Source organism: Anarhichas minor, unplaced genomic scaffold (genome assembly GCF_050575085.1).
Source record: "Anarhichas minor isolate MPS153535 unplaced genomic scaffold, ASM5057508v1 ptg000003l, whole genome shotgun sequence".
Lineage (NCBI taxonomy): Eukaryota > Metazoa > Chordata > Actinopteri > Perciformes > Anarhichadidae > Anarhichas > Anarhichas minor.
This window is the reverse complement of record NW_027466449.1, coordinates 9957904-9975901: the sequence shown is the minus strand read 5'-3', so window position 1 is coordinate 9975901 and position 17998 is coordinate 9957904. Positions and strand designations below refer to the sequence as shown.

General features: G+C 38.2%; 1 protein-coding gene across 2 annotated transcripts; it reads left to right on the top strand.

Annotated features, from left to right (window-relative positions):
* Positions 1-13103: 13103 nt before the first annotated feature.
* Positions 13104-17651, top strand: rps21 (ribosomal protein S21). 2 transcript variants are annotated; one of them, XM_076097093.1, is made up of 6 exons: positions 13105-13176; positions 13618-13700; positions 14367-14430; positions 15831-15902; positions 16884-16939; positions 17585-17651. In XM_076097093.1, the coding sequence occupies exons 2-6, from the start codon at positions 13651-13653 to the stop codon at positions 17592-17594; spliced, it is 252 nt and encodes an 83-aa protein (XP_075953208.1). In that variant the 5' UTR covers positions 13105-13176; positions 13618-13650; the 3' UTR covers positions 17595-17651. The 2 variants fall into 2 exon arrangements, with proteins under 2 accessions (XP_075953209.1, XP_075953208.1); XM_076097094.1 differs by lacking the exon at positions 17585-17651 and having other exon boundaries at positions 13104-13176; positions 16884-16943.
* Positions 17652-17998: the final 347 nt, after the last annotated feature.

Here is a 17998-nt window from a genome sequence, read left to right as displayed (position 1 = left end):
TCAAAGTGTTATTTATTGCTTTTTTTCGTGTTGGAATAAATGTTAAATATTTAACTGCAAAGTAGTAATGTGTGTTTGATACCTTAATTTGTTTGCATTAAATCATACTGGGATGTTTGCTGAAATTGATAGGATGGCCCTACCTAGAACATTTTCCACCAGCCGCCACTGTATTCCAACGCACCTTAGTTTTTACACTGGCACAGATCTCTCAAATGCTGCTACGCGTGCACACTTAAAACATACTGCACACACACGCGCACACACACGCGGACAGTCTTTTAGATAGTCAGACAGCAGCGAACTAAGTGACGTCTGCTTCAAGCCTCAGCAAGCACTTTAACTGCCCAATAAAAGGTTTTTTGTTTTGTTTTTTTCCCCTCAGCAAAAATGACAAAGAAGAGCATCCCGTCAAATTCTTTTTCTAAATTAATTTCTCCTTATTGGCATTCTCCTGAAAAATCACAGAAGCACACGCAAAAGTTTATAACTCAAAGCGATGACATTGAATTGAATGTGCCAGTGATGGCTAAACAAACAGCACACTCGCCAAAAAAAGACGCGGTTAAAAGTTTCTATCCCTGTCCGCCTTGCTGCCACTGCTACTCAACATTTGTCATCTGTGACCATACTGCCCTCTTTAGGAGTGTTTAGTGTCTAGGAGTTTTTTTGTTTTGTTCTCCCTTCTGAGATGCCATCCATCGTCTTTGTAATATTATGCTCTTTTTCTGTCTCTCCTTGTGTTGAAAAAGCTTTTCTTGTGCTTGACCAATTTTCATGACAGGAAATAAAAATTATTACAACTTAACGCATTTTCACCTTTTTGTCTTCTTCATTAGCATTGACGCATCTATTGACCATCACACCACACCCAGACGGATACTGGATGTCTTTCTGGTATAGTGTGAGCTGATTGTTCATCTTTAAACATACCGTCTAGTTTAAAGCACCTTTCCCACTGGACAGAAAACCCACTAACATCTGGTTTTGTTGGAAAGGTTAGAATCTGCATTCAGTCCCGGGACAAATGACTTGGATGACTGATCATTGTAAAACACACTTCAATCAAAAATTAAACTTGTTAGTCTTTACATTGTTCCAAAAATCACTGACTCTGGATTGAGATTTAGAAAGAGAGACTGAATAAGTAACACGTACCGTTTGATTTTTTTTTTACGATTAGAGAATTGGATATATTTAGAAAAGCCTTTTCATCTGCTGGGCATGTTGGGACCCGCACAACTGTGAGTAGATTTGGAAATGAAGGCAGTTTCGGTTACATGCTGTAACTTGTGGTGGATATTTTAAGAGGTCATTTGATATAATTACATCCACCCACCAGAATTAATCGAAACCTCTTCTCCAGATTATTCACAAGGTTTGCAAAATGTCAGTTTCTGCTTTCTTTTGCGCAATCAAACATTCTTTCTTTAAAAAGTTGTCCCTTACAGGAATAGGAAAAATGAAAACCTATTTCTTATTTTTATTTTTTGTTGAATTTCCATGACACATAAAGGAGCATACAAAAATTTAATTATAGATCTGTTATTATTTAGGTGCAGTTTGTCTTATATTTCCTTTGTGCCTGTGGCAGATTTTTGGACATTCTTTGTAATGTAATATTGAACTTAAATCGATTTAAAATGACACAGAAATGCGTGATGTGTGAACACCTGTCCCTTGGACAAAATGTAAATTCAGGGAATTGTTTCCAGGGCGCGTGTACTTCGTGACGGTATGTCGTGTGTCCATGACAATGTCATTGGAAAAGAAAATTTTTTCCAATGGCATTGTTTTTGTGGTGCTGACATGTAATGCGCTGATAAGAGGTCATGGTTATTTCACCAATTAACCATGATCAGGTTGGCCGAGATACACCAAATACTAAAATGCAGGTATAGTATCACCAAATACGTGTTTTTTATTAATGTAAACCCATATTTGTAACATTTTTAAATTAAACTGTAAAATAAGATTGTTACATTTAATAGTTTGATTAAGTTTAGTTTAATACACAGTATTTCAATTTTTTTTTTTTTTTTTATTTAATTTTACCATCATTTTAAACTCACTTTCATCTAAAACCTTTGAGGAAAGGAGTTTGTGTTGGCTTCAATTTTTCTATTTCAAGTTATATTCAAAAATTGATGTTACTTTGAGTTTGGAAAATGAAAGAGAACATTTGTCAACAATGCTGTTGGTCACATTTCATTTCAAATAGATGTCTTTTCCGCAACACAATGTCATCTCCGTCACAGCACATTTGTATTTTAAGTAAAATTCATAAAGATAACTTATAAAACACTTATAATAATATTTTATACTTTTGGAAATTGTGCAGATATGGTTGCAATCAATGTATAAAATTGGAAAACTTGAAAAGTGAATGAAAGTGAACTTGTATGAACATGTATGTGCACTTGCAAGCTAAAGCATGCTCCTATGTCACGATCAGGCTTTGCCTTGTGTGTTCTGTGTTCTGCGTTTGAGTCATCCGTCATGCCCTGTGACATCCTAACTTGTCTTCTCGCTTGTCTGGAGTCATGTTTATCACCAGTGTTTTCACTGCGGTGACTTCCTGGAGGTCGCTGGCCGTCTGTCAAGCTGACGACAAGACTATGAGAACTTTATTAAAGTGATAATATAACATAACAAAACAATGACTGAAATAAATTAAATTAAATGAATGAAATCTTCTGCTGAGAAACCATCTTTGATAAAATCATTTGTATTTCATTTTTTTCTTTATATTCATACACTGGTTACACTCAAATTATGTTGTATGTGCATGAACAGCATATTGCAAGTGTAGACTGTTATTTTCTTTTCTTTTTCATGCTTTGTTGTAAGGTTGACTAAATATGTTGTACTTGCAAGACCAGCATATTGTGAGTGTGGACTGGTATATTATTATTTTTCTTATTTCTAATCTTCCAACAAAAAACCGAGACTTCCCAAACTGGTCAGAAATAACAGACCAAAGAAAGGAGGAGAGACACTCAATGCAGAAGACTAGTTGCTAGTGCAAGGCTTTTTCTTTATGTTTGTGCCATTATATTCAACTCTGTGCATTAACGGTTCTACTTACCTCTTCTTTGTGATTGAAGGCTGTAAGTGTTTTCTTTCAGCACAGGTTTAGGTTACCCATGTCTCTCTCTTTCTCAAACAAACACAACACACACATTCTCACATGGTCTCTCTATACTTGTATGACCCTTATGGATAGGATACATCGCCTAGCCGTTTACCTTTACCTAAACCCAATTCTAACCTTAAAAGCAAGAGTTAACCTTGAGTCCTTTTAAAGTAGTGAAGACCAGCCAAAATATCCTCACAGTGCAGAATTGTCCACCCTAAAATGGTTAAAAAGTTAAATTAGCTCTCACAAAGATAGCAATACAAACACAAATCACTCACCCCACCCCCATCCAAACATTAGCTTAACCACAATAGATTTCTGTTTGTGAGTCAGCAGATGCAAAGCATGTAGCGGTTTGGACCAGCAAGGCTTCAGCATGTTATTTTACCCAGCCAGCAAGCACCACAGCAAATAGTTATAAACTAAAGGTTGTCAGGGTTGTGATTGGGAAGCATCCATCTAGTTTACCACTAGTTGTGGATTAATAAATCATTTTAAAAAACTCAAACCATGTTTATTTTCAGAAAATCATCTAAATACAAGTGTTTCTCCCCATACTTTACAGTAAACTTAGATTGTACTTTAGTTGTGACAAAACTATTTTTGACAATCTCATTGTCTGTAGCGATTGATCACCTGACAAAACATTTGTCCGAGTCAATTCAACTTTAAACTGTACTTCTGTCATCTTGTTACACTTTCTGTTGTCATGTGTCAACCTCCTTGTCGTTATGAATGTTGTCATGACATGTCGTCCAAATGTATTATGTAAATTATTACATTTTAGTCAGGGATATCCTGCAGTCAAAGATTAGATCCGCGTGGACCCTGTGACTCACAGGCCAAACAGTAATAAAGTTTTGTGGCCTGCTTTCCATGTGTGTGGGAGTGTGTGATGGAGGGAGTCCCTGTATGCATCCATGAAAATAGGAATACTACAGTATATGGCTTGAAAACACATCCCCACAACAACACCAACAACATTAAACAATGTGTGTCACCATCTTTTGTTCCTGCTCTCCTGTTTCTCGTACTTCCTCCATCCACCAACCTGTTTGCTTTTATTATGCAAAATCAACAAAGCATCCGAGGTCTTCCCCAGGAATATAATAAGGTTTTGGAAAGAGTCTTACAACAACAAAAATACTTCAACGATGGCCATTTAGTTCTGACGGCAACTAGTCAAGACAGCTATATAGCTATGGTGAAGTGGTCCGACCATGTGAACCCCAGCTGAGTGTTGAAACTATTGAAAAACAAGTAGATCCCCAAAATAATCCAAACAAAGGGAGCAGCTGGATTCAAGTTTACATCCACAATGTTAAAGGAAAGACCACCGCCATGACCAGCCGGATTAGGAGTATGACAGAGAGAAAACGTTGGCTAACACAAAGCGCTAACGTTAACTAACAGGTGTTTGTTTGCCAGGTGATATTTGTGTTTGTCAACTGGGACCCTTAAGTGTGCCACAGCTTTGTGCACACACTGTTTTGCACGGATCGTTGGTGTTTTCATCAGAATGGGGGATAATTATTGCACACCTAACTTACAGAACGCACCTTTCAACACCATAGAACACCTTTTCTTTTTCTTTTAAACAAAACGGTACAAATCTCTTTGTGGTCTATAAATTAACTTTATAGGCTATAACATGAAAATAACTTCCCCTCCTGAGCTGCTAGTTTCAGATGGTTGTCAATGACATTTGCCCCACAAATACTAATAATGAGTGGAAAAGAGCATGATAAAGGACTATGTAAGCGCTGTAAACACTTAGGGTACACAAGTAAGATGTTTAGACCTCTTCACAATAGCTATATAGCAGTCTAAGTACTTTCCGGGAGATTCCTTCCCACCCTGAGCGTGACTTAAAAGCGAAATGGCCGCCGTGTGAATTTGGAGATAGCAGCAAAGTCCTGACAGCCTCCCACACCTGATTTCAACTCTTCGTCTTGTTTTTTTTTTAATTCTAGAAATTCTTTTGGTAATATCCTGTATTCACTAATGTTATTATGAATGTGTTTTAACCAGCCAACAAAGCACACTCTGGGCTAAATGCCAAGACTTTTGTTGCCAGGTGGGTGGGGAGAAAAGCAGAAGAAAGGATTGACAGTAAAAATGACTCACTGCTCACTGAGAAATTCCATCATACTTTCAGTGTGAGGCCAAATTATAAATCAATACAATACAATACAATGGGGTTGAGGCGAGGGAGTATGAAAATGTATCCTCGATATTGTGACATGACTTCATTGTTGATTTGTCACTCATCTGTGTTGCTGTTGACTGACCTGGTTGTCAATGTGTTGGTGGTAATGATGCAACTATGCTCGCTTGGGATCAGCCCAGTATCTGTAGAATTACGTCCATATTGGACAATTCTGCGACTCAAGATTTACATCCAATGCAAACGGTCAGTTCAACACAGGAAGTACGCCCTGTAAAAGACAGCGAAAAGGGTTATAAAACGTGCGAAAGAAGTACAAAAAACAAATGGCCGTCATCAGTTGTTATCACCACCATTGCAACGTCTGGTTCGTAATATCTTTCATAAAGTTACACCTCATTTTCGCGTGTTTCCTACAAAAGCCAACAACACAACGTTTTTTTGAACTGTTTTTGTGATTTCTCTGTGAGAGGTGTCAATTTCCGTTTGTTAAATGCATAGGCTACAGTCTTTTTAAAATAAACTTCTGTCTTCACAAGAAACAATATAGTTAGGTTGAGGCAATAAAATTACTTGGTTAGGTTTAGAAAGGTTATGAAAAGATCGCCGTTTGGTTTAAAATAACTACAAAAGTGCCTTAAGTATGCAAGTTTTGTGACAAAGAAATCAACGTTGACTCCTTATTTCACATGGGGAACCAAAAGCGGTCTCCTGGTTGAAATTTCGGCATTTGTTGTACCCATCCACCCCCCCTCCCGCCTGTCTTGTGTGTGCTTTTGCGGTCTTTATACTTATTTGTTCATTATTAAGTTGATAACAATCAAAATAATTCCATGGGATATCTAGGAATTTTATTTTATTTTACCACTTTAATGATTCAGGTCAAACTGCACCTACCTGCACGTTGTGAGTCGCAGTTTTAAACACATGGTTAATGCTGTGAATTAAAACAACAATACTTGGTTAGGTTTAGGAAAATATGACTGTTCGGGTATGTTTGCTAGCTACCAGGCCTGTCAAAAATAGACCAGGCATGTATTTTTAGCAGGCAGAGTGGAAAGCCGCTTCTGGCACACTCCTGAAACACACTGCAGTGCATAAATAAGTAGTCCGGTTTTCCACCAGGCTCAAAATCTGACCTCCAGGTGGTTATGTGCACAGCAGTTATGTGGCCCAATAAGAATTCAGACAACAAAAATCACTGGTGTCTAAAAAAACATATTGGCAGAGGAGAAAACGGCAAAATCAGCTGGGGCAGGGCGGGCGGGGCATCAAGGCCAGACAGTGGAGCAATTGTAAACCGTGAAATTCCGGCCCTGCTTGTTCTGTAACTTAAGTCATCAATGTAAGTTAAGTAACTCAAGAAAGTAAGTTAAGTTCCACACAAAACGTTTCCCCCTAGACTTACATAAGGAAAGAGACTTCTGTAAATCAGTGAAAAGTTTTTAAACCACGAGGTCCCAAAAGTTGTAAAATGCACCAATAGCCAAATCCAGAGTTATTTCCTTCCTCCGTTCATATGAATGAGCCCAAGAACGAGGGCTGGGAGGCGGGGTTAAAGATTGCTCCAGAAAACAATACAGAGAGCTGTGGATTTCCTTTTTTGATTCGACTTCAGTATATTGTGGAAGGTTGCCAGAATTGAACTTTTTCATTTGTTTCATGCGTCACTGAGCAAATGGAGGAATGACTGGGGCGCCTCCCCCCGCGCTAAATGTCTGATTTAGCATTAAAACTGTATGAAAAATTGAATGTTGATTGGAAAAATATATGTAGAAAATGAATGTGATAACTTGAGCATGTTAATTTATGGAGTCATTTGTGGATCTAGACTAAAACACAACTGCTATATAGCTTTCTGCTCACACTGACCGGACTAACTTCTCTTCCTAACTTCTTTTCGCACATTTTGGTTTTACAGTACATTTACTGAAGGGTTCAGTTTCAGCGCAGTCTTAGCAAAGAAAGTGCAGCATCTAGTGTTCAGAGCCAGATATTGTCTCTCAGGAGACTCAACCAGAATTAAAAGAGGGAATATTGGATTTTCATTCCTCAGATGACCAAAAATACAAGTTAATGTGTTTGTAAAAATGGCAAAACTGAGAGTGAGCAGCTTTGACCATAGCCCATTTGTTTGCTCAAATTGGGACACACACATTCTCTTGTGAACTCAAAAACTATTAGGCTCCAAATTCTGCACTTGCTTACAGTTCAGCCTCTCCCACTGCATGCATTACTATTCATTTATTTTATACCTATTTAGTAGTTTTGTCCCTGTTGAACCTCCACAGTTCAACGAAAGCAAGGGAGCAAGCAGGGATTGCATGCTAGACACGCGTATAGGCCGTGTGGTGACAAGTACAGATACTTGTCACCACACGCCTGATGATGGTGTCATGGGGATAGCTTCTTGCGTGTGCATTTGTGGTGGCTTTTCTAAGAAAATTGCCTCACGCCTTACCTTAGGGACACTGTAATAGTTGTGTAATCGCCTGGCAATCAGTCTAGGTACCCCTTTCACTTGTCCTTGCGTTGTGGTTCGTTTCATGTTATCAGGAGAAGAAGCAGGATGACTCAACAATGTTCAAATCCACACTGATAACATTTTGTTTGGTCTTTTTGGCAGATTTTCTGTGTTTTACAAAGACTAGTCATACTACTTCGTCAGACAATACGTCATTCAAATATGAATGACTTATTGAATGACGTAGTCTAAAAATAGACTTGTATCATATAAAATATAAAATATCGACTTGAACAGGATAATGGATTAAGCCATATACCTCTGTGTTTTAGGTCCTGCATTGAGGTTATCGCAGGTTCGGGTTTTAAGTCAAAACATATAATTCTGCTGATTCTGACAAATAATTTAGAAAAATAATTCACGTTTGTAAGACGGTAGCAAAAATATACTGAAGTCGAATCAAAAAAGGAAATCCACAGCTCTCTGTATTGTTTTCTGGAAGCTAGTTGTGTATTTTCTTTTAATACCTGAGAAATTAAACCATAAATGAAATCAAGAATCACAGGTGAATATGAAGTTGATATGACAACATAGTGTTGATGGTGTCATGGGGATAGCCTCCGGTGATTCCACATTGATGCAAATGCTCTTTCGTCACCACTGGCATAAATAGCGCTGAGAGAGAGTAGACAGGTCTGTGGAAGAGGACACTTGAGTTTAGACAACAGGAGAGGATCACCTTTTTTCACTCTGCTTTCAAGGAATTTGCTTCGGTTCATCAGCCTCACCATGAACTTCACTGCTCTTTTGGTGAGTACTATCAATGATCTGGGGGAAACAGTAACAGTTTAGACCTCATCACAGATCAATAGATTGATACATCTGATCTAATGCTTTATACATGCAGTGCATAAATATTAGACTCTATGCCTTCTGCTACCAAAGAAAGGTGCTGATAGTTAGAAGGATTTTGCCCCACAGGATACATAAAAATAATATTGTGGAAGAACCTTCTAAGAATAATTTTGACTGCAAAATTCATAAAAGCTTTGAACGCTATTTCATTCATAGAAGCAGGTGGTGTGAGGAGATATTTTTCCAACAATATGACGATGAATATGATTATGAAAGTGTTTTTTTGTATTTTAGCTTTTATTTGGTACTAGATAGTGAGGAGAGATAGGAAACGCAAATGATGTTGATAATGTGAATCTAACATATATCTATACATTTATATTACTTGTGTTTCCAGTTATCACTGGGACTGATGGGGACGGTGTACAGCAGCCCTGTATGTGGCCCTGGCTGTAAACTTGCTACCAGGAATTGCTATCAGGGCTTCAGACACGTGTCGGAGCTCGAGCACTCTTCAGTTGCACCCTGGAATTTAAGGTGAGTTTCCTTTCTGTTGGCCAGAGGAGAGAATCTTTTCTTAACTAGCAGTACATTGAGGGATGTATAAATGAATAATAGCTCTTTTAAAAGATATTTGGAGTCAAAGTAATTGAGTCACTTTGCAGAGCTGAACTTTGTCTTAAGCTTCTAACTAGACCATAGGTCGGGTTATGCTAAGACAACTGGTTCAAAGTGTCGTCCGAACACATCAGAAATCAAAAAAAGAAGGTGGTAAAGGCACACATCTTCTCACTCATTCCTAAAAGGCGTTGTGTCAAGAATGGAAGAAGAGAGCTAGAGTCGAAGTTCAAACCCTGTTTACCGCCAACATATCAAATCAATTGATCATAAAAAAAGAATAACTTGGATTTGAATATATTTTTTTTTAGCTGTTAAAAGAACTTGAATGAAGTGCTGGAACAAGTAAATGTATTAAATGTATACCTTTCCTGTATTAACCAGCCTTAGTAGCCTCTCATTTTCTATGCCTGACAGAACCTGCCAAAAGAAAAAATAAGAAAGTGACTTGATGAATAATATTTGGTAAAGGTGGTTGTGCGTCAACAATGGGATTGTGTATCAAACAAATATTTCAATATACAAATGTAGGTATCAATTAATCAATCAATTACTTTATACAATGTGACATAAATTGATATTTCAGTTTTAATTTGCTTTTTTATTTATTTAACTTTCTACTAATTCCCCTATTTATCCACTCTTCTATACAATTTTTCTTTATGTATTTATTTGTATTAACTTTATTTATACAGTAATTTATTTATTCATTGATATGATTTTTTGATGGTTCTGTTCTCCATAATTTGTCACTTCCACCCTTGTTTGCCAATCTGCTTCCATGTATGCCTCAATTTTCATGGTCACTTTCCCCCCTTTCTTTCAGTAATAATACTGAAGCAGACAGAGACCCAGCACTCATCGAGTATGCTGATTGCAAGGATTGCACTGTGAAGCACATGGTCGCCAAACCTATCTTCCTCCAGATTTTCATCTACCGCAAGCTAGACGAAAACGAGTGGTGCCAGTGTCCCTTCAATTTGGCTGTCGGGTGTACATGTGTCATGAAATAATGATAATGACCGCCGGACATCAGGACAAGACCTAGTCCTGGATGTAGTTGTACTTGTTGCATTTGTAGTACTTAGTAATATTATTTGAACAAGTTTCACTGTGGAATTTATTTTCAACAACCTAGATGTTAGGTTTTTTCTGTATTTGATTGCATCAGTCTCACACCGCTTTGGTCCATTATGGTCAAGCTCTCAAAAATACATTTGTATTTATTAATATCTTAAGACAGTTTTTTTAATTAGCTGTGCTAATGTATAATTGTTTTAGATGTTCATAGCGTACAATTAACTATGGTATAGATATATAATAATATATAAAAGTCCATCTTTTCTGATAGGATGAATCAAATTGTATTGTTGAAACCGTCATTGCTGAAATTGTATTAGATGAAACATCATATGTTGATCTGTTTTTGGCGGTGTCGTAGATGTTATCAGGGGAATCCAATTTTGTGGAGAAATAACCCCACATGTTTTGTAAGATGTGGTAGGTGTGCAGCATACGTTTATCACACTTTTATTACGTATCATGTAATGTTCAATAACAAAAACTTGGTACTTTCAGAAGATTTGTGTTCAATACAAATGTGAAAACTCTTCTTTTACATAATGTGCATTATATAATGCTACCATGGTTGAGGTGACTGTACCCTAAATAAACATTATGAAATTCAAATATAAGCAGAATGTGGACTTTTTGTATCAGTCATTTGGAAACACTAGACCACCTGTGCTAAAAGTACACTATATACAGTAGCTAAGCATATGTGGTCACATTTGTTTGTGTACTGGGGCTGATTTCCATTGTCTGGGCTCTGCCTCTTTCTTTCTAAAGAAGAGAAATCCTGCTACAGCATACAATGATAGTGCACATGTTGGTAACGGAGGTGATGTTTCACTCCACCATCCAGACGAGGAAGCAAGCTTTAAACATTGAATTAAGTATTTTATAACTGAATCAAACTACCTGAGAAATGAGCTCTGCCTTGTATTTTGTTACTCTCAACTATACTGTGTAAAATACTTTCTGTCAGCCATTTAATGTTTCTTCATTTAAAGACAAAATAAGGAACACAATATATTTAGTGGGACATGTGAATTTAATCATCTTTTCACACGTTTGAATTACATTCTGTCCATCCATCCATCCATTTTCCACCGCTTATCCGGGGTTGGGTCGCGGTGGCAGCAGGCCAAGCAGGCCGACCCAGACCTCCCTCTCACCGGCAACATGTTCCAGCTCATTCTGGGGGATCCCGAGGCGTTCCCAGTCCAGCTGGGAGATGTAATCTCTCCAGCGTGTTCTGGGTCTTCCCCGGGGTCTCTTCTAGTGATGTGTCGGTCGCGAACGAAACGGCTCTGAGAGCCGGCTCTTTGACGTGAACGACGGGAGCCGGCTCCTGATTGGGAGCCGCTTTGTTTTTTGTTTTTTTTGTTTCTCTCTCTCTCAATCTCTCTCTCTCTCTCTCTCTCTCTCTCTCAAGCCGCATTTGATTGGTCAATATGTGTGGCGTCGTCTCTGTACCTGCGCTGAGCAGAGGGGGGAGGGGCGGGAGTTACACACAGCACAGCACACAGCAAGCACACGAACAGGAGGGAGGGAGACGAGTCACGAGAGACAAAGAGAGCAACGGACTGGAAAGGTAAAAAAAAAAAAAAGTTGAGAAAATGAGTGTCAACAGGAAACGCAGCAAAATCTGGACACATTTCAATTACATTGACCAAACTAAGGCAGAATGTAGAGTCTGCAAGACTAAAATCTCATATCGAGCTGGCTCCACAAACAACCTGCACAGCCACATGAGAACTGTTCATCCATCAGTGCAATTGGAAGAAAAAAGACAAGCAAGTGAACCTGATATTAATGAAGGTGCCAGTATGTCTACTGCAACTGTTGCTGCAACTGCAGTGTCTACAGCATCGTCCAGTACACCACCACAACCACCTAAAAGTACAACCCAGAGCTCTATGAGCCAATTTTTGCAAAAGTCTATGACCGCAGCAAGACAGAAGACAATTGATGAAGAACTGGCCAAAATGATTGCATGTGATTTCCAACCATTTTCAGTTGTGGATGACAAAGGATTCAGAAGGTTCATTCATGCACTCAATCCAATGTATGCAATTCCAAGTAGGAAAACACTCTCCCAAGGAATCATCCCAGGCCTGTATGACAGAGGCCTTGGATGTATGTTGTTTCACTTTAAATTTGTTAAGTATTAAAAAGCTAAAAGTTTAAAATAGTTAAAAGTTAGTTAAGTTCATTTGTAAATAGTTAAACGTTTGTTTTTGCACTTTCTAATTTTTTTTTTTTTATCACTCTGTAGAGTGTATAAATAAAAGTGTATTTATATAATAAACATTTGATATAGTGCATGTTTTTTTTACATTAGTAATTCATATTGCGCATCATTTTACATTATTGTTGGTAATAAATTAATTTAAGCACCAAAAAATCTGAAGAGCCATTTGGGAGCCGAAAGAGCCGGCTCTTTTTAGTGAGCCGAGCCAAAAGAGCCGGTTCTCTAAAAAGAGCCGGAATTCCCATCACTAGTCTCTTCCCAGTTGGACGTGCCTGGAAAACCTCCAGTGGGAGGCGTCCAGGAGGCATCCTAATTAGATGCCCGAACCACCTCAGCTGACTCCTTTCGACGCGAAGGAGTAGCGGCTCGACTCCAAGAAAGAAGAGTACATTGTCCCTGTTCAAATAAAGAAATATACACATATACATACCCAAACCATGAAACAGCCCCTGTCTAAAAGTATATAGGCAGGGTGTCTACCTACTTTTGGCCATCTAGTGTAGACTGTGTGTAGTACCAGCATCTAGCCAGCAGGTGGCAACAACAACATCTAGAGAGAGATATTTCTTCTTCCGGTTTGGCAGCTCTTCCTTTCCTGTCGGCCATTTATCGTATCGGTGAGTGTCTGTCGAGCTGTCGTCTTCAAAACGGTTAAAATACGTCTTCTATCGCTACATAGCCGCGATTTTCTGTGAAATATGTCAAAGTTAACGTGGCTGTGTAGTGGTAGATGACATGTGGATGGTGTTTATGGCAGAAGTTGTGTGTAAATCTCAGACGTTTCCCGAGTGTGTGAGCAGCCACACGCGGCCGCATGCTAACAGTGCTAACTGTAATTGCTGGTTTCTCTGAAGACTCGCATTAAAATAAATGTACTCTTTGTGTTTGTTAATACGGTGATATATATGTAGTTATGTATGTAGTTTTGGGAACAAGCGACTGTTATAACGTTAAGCCTCTCTGAGAGTGTTAGCAGACTGTAATGTTAGCTAGTTAGCGCACGAAATTAACGTAATGCCAATTTCTGATGTCGTTTTATTGGGTCACATTTCTTTCAGATTTGTAGGCGACCACCTGTACGACCTGTAAACATGCAGAACGACTCTGGTGAATTTGTGGACCTCTACGTCCCACGTAAATGGTGAGTGCCTTGTTGCTGTGTGCTAAGTATTAGTATAAGTATTAGCTCCTTTATTTACCTGGAAGTACTGATACTGCACTGTAAAAATACTCCACTCACAAGTAAAAGTCCCAAACCTTACCCGAGTACAAGTATATAAGATGTAGTAGTACTTCGTATTGATTTTACATTATTGACTGTTAAGAAAAATGTTCCCCGTCAGTGTTTATGGGTTAATGTGTGAGTTGCGTTTCCAGGTTAAGGTTGTGCCAATGTTTTACTCCTTTATATAATACTGGGTAGTTTAATTGTCATCAATGCTTCATATTCTATAAAATCATTATCTTATAGAATATGGGATTTTTAAAAAACAAAAAGCTGTCAAATTGTGAGAAGCATAAAATGTAAAAAAAAAAAAAAAAAAAAAAAGGTGGAAATTTAGTAATAGCCGTATTTGGGTATGTGTACCTAGCTACATTCACCACAGTCGTAGGGTAATTGGAGGATAATACTGGATTTAATATTTCTGGGGACTGGTCTGTAGTAGAAAATATTTTGTTGGGAACATCATAAATTGTTTAATTGAGGCTCAGCTGAAAGCTTTGTTATGCAGAGTATCGGCGTGAGTGATGGCGAGATTTATTTTAGATGAACAATAAATGAAAATATTTCATGCGTGTTTTGCAGCTCTGCTAGTAACAGAATCATTGGAGCGAAAGACCATGCCTCCGTCCAGCTCAACATCGCTGAGGTAAGTCTTAGTTCATCCTGTCGTATGTAATAGAAAGCATGAAACTAAGATTAGTGTGTCCGGATTGAGCCACTATTAAACATGCTGTTTATGGTTAATATCAGTTATATTTAATAACTCTTATAATATAGAGACGAGGTATCAAGACTCCAAGAATACCTTTGTCTACATAGATGGCATTTGTATGCTTCAACTCTAATAAGGTAGAATAGAATAGAAATATACTTTATTCATCCCCAAGGGGAAATTTGTCTGTGGCAGCAGCAAACAGGGTTATAAAATAAAATAGAAATATTAAGTATGGAAAATGGAAAGTGCACACTATATACAATATAATAAAATAACAGAGCAGGACCTATTCAATTTAAGAAAATAACGTAATAAAATTGCACAGTATATACACTAAATAGAATCATATTAAATTAACTAAGTAGGAGAAAATAAACAAAACAGTAGTGCACAAGATCACCAACAGCAGCAACAACAGTGTAGCAGTGTTACAGTCTAGTGTTTGATTTGGCCAGAGGTGATTTATTATAAAGTCTAATAGTAGAGGGTAGGAATGTTTTCCTGTATCGGTCCTTGTGACAGCAGAGCTGAATCAGTCTATTGGAGAAAGTGCTCCGCTGTCCCTGCAGTAGGTGGTGGAGAGGGTGGTCCGGGTTATCCAATATGGATAATAGTTTCTTCAGTGTCCTCCTCTCCACCACCTCTTCCAGATTGTCTTGTTGGCAGCCAATGATGGAGCCGGCCTTCTTAACTAGTTTGTTAAGTCTGTTGGTGTCTCCGGCTCCAATGCTGCTCCCCCAGCAGACTACGGCGAAGTACAATGCACTGGCCACAACAGACTGGTAGAACATCTCCAGCATCTTGCTGTCAGAGTATTTGTGAATTTTATCAGCTTGCTACTCTCAATAAGGCTTTGTGACACATACTGTACTGTCTGTTCTACAAATATACACTAGGCTCAGTGTCGGTGGTAAATATTTGCATGAAGTTGGCCACTTGAGTAAACCACAGGGCCATGATGAGAGTGAGGTTCAATGGTTACGTATGCAGTATGCAGCGTATTGATTAAACATCGGTATCGGTACTCTGGACTGAAAACGTTGGATAGGTGCATCCCTAAAAAAACTAGATTTGTCAGAAATGTAAAAACATGTCATGGTTTTAAGGAAGCTAGCAGACGGCAGGTTTTGTTGGGAATTATTCAAGTTGCAACATTTTTGTGAAACCAACCCAATGTCTGAGGATGACGATTTTTCTAATATCATTATGTGAAGGACATGACGACTTATTTTTTTTAACTGTTTTGATTAGCAGAAAAGTGCAGGTTACCCACGTGCAGTGGCTGGTTTGGACTACAAATGTTCTGATCCAAAGTTCTCTGTCTTCTGCAGGTTGACAAAGTGACCGGTCGCTTCAACGGTCAGTTCAAGACCTACGCGATCTGTGGAGCCATCCGCAGAATGGTGAGTCTCCGCTCAATCTGGTGCTTTGTGTCGTCTCCGTTGTCTTGTGTTTGCTTGTCAGTCCTCAGTCAAAGTGTTTTAGGAGAGGATTAAGCTCGTCTGTTTGTCACATTGTACAATGCAATGTTTTTGCTATCAACTCATTTCTGTTTCTTTACTTTTTGTCAGTTACTACTTCTGTAGCACTGGTTTCTTTTCTGGACATTCAAATTGAATTAGTGTTAAATTTAACTCCAGTGTTTCCCATTAATTACCTAGACTGGTAGTCCATTAATGTGTTGATCACTCTAATGTTGCAGCTGGTAAAGGCGGAGCTCATTTCAACTACTTTATACTATTTATTACATCATAGTTTATTAGTCAATGTATATTCTGTATTAACTATCACAATCTGCAAAGTAGCTAGCAGGCTGACTACTTGTCTAATACATGTAGTGACGTAGAAAACAATATTTAGTGGAGTAGAAGTATAAAGTTAAATAAAATTGAAATATTAAAGTACAAGTATTTCAAAATTGTACCTTGAGTAGCCTAAATGTACTTGGTTACATTCCACCACTGATAAAACAAGAGAACCAAATTGTTGAGAGCACAGAGTTCTTCTTATAGCTTCTCAGGTTTGCTCTCAAAGTGGACCAGATTGAAGCATTTACCTTTTTAAAATCTACAGAATATTCTGACGGGGTATCATGACCCTGGACCGACCTAAATGGTCAAAGATCCACCCACCACAGTCTTAATAAAATCCTGTAGGAAGCACTGAACACAGATTTACATTTTTAGTAATCAGCTGCTGGGTAGTTTCTAGTACAGACTTATTTGTGGGATAGGGTCTTTCATCCTTTATTAAGAATTAAACGGAGACAAAGATAAGAGGAATGTGTTAGAATGTGTTTTGACTGTTGAAACCTGCCTCCACCATGAAATAGTCTTATAAATGCTGAAATCTTTTGTCTGAACATCTTTTCTTTCGTCCTGCAGGGTGAGTCTGACGACTCCATCCTGAGGCTGGCAAAGAATGACTCTATTGTCGCAAAGTAAGAACCTGTTCTCAAGTGTCGTAAATGTGGCAGTTACCGTTTTTTTAATAGATATGAATCAGGTTGACCAACATAGTTTTGGTTATCTGTAGTTTCAATCATAGTGACTTTTTTTTAACTTTTTTGTCTTCTGGAAAGGAATAGTTCATAACACCTGACCAGTAGTGCAGGCCTTTCTGTGATGCGGCACTATAATCATACATGATCTCTCAAAGCAGAAGTTGTTCCTCTTTGTCGGAGGAGGATGCATCTTGTACTTCAGTAATTGTTGAAACAATCTTATACAGTAAATTAAAACGAAGTCTAGTTCACAGCAGACATTTTGACTAGTGTTAGGGAAAGCCCCTGTGTCACTCATAACAGACAATGGATGTGGTCTCTGTGTGTGATTTGAGAAAATACTAAAAATAAACTTTCACATTGGAAACGTGGATTAGATAATGAATGCTGCTGCCGAGACAAAAGAAATGCAGTTGCTCTTTATTTGATCATTTCAAACTGCTTCTGAATTTAAACATTTAATGGATGTTATTTGTATCTTCGTATCTTAAGCAAATCCAGGCAGGAAGCTTGTGTTAAAATCTATCGTTTGGCAATTTTGTATTCAACAACTAACAAATATTTGTATCTTTTGTTTCACAGGAGCCTCTAAGTGTGACGCTGCAGCAGAGGAAACTTTGTAAAAAATAAAATGGGGGGTAAAAAACAACTTTTGTTGCCGTTGTAGTAATTTCTCAACAACGAATGAAAGACGTAAACCGGTTACGTGTTCCTTACATGAGTGTGTCAGGCAACTGTCTTTTTCTACGATTTAGTATCGATTTTTAAAGTGAGACTTGAAAATCACTTGTGATGTTCTGACTCGTGGAGCCAGTGGACTCTTCTCTTTAGATTAATAGTTTTGGTTTAATAAAGTACTAATAGACAATGTATAGTCCACCTTTCACAGCAGGAGGATGAAAGCACTATGGCTGTCGTTTTCCACGTGTTTCCGTTCGACAAATGTGATCGGCCCGTAACGTTGACTATATGGCCATAGATATACTACAGGTTTAT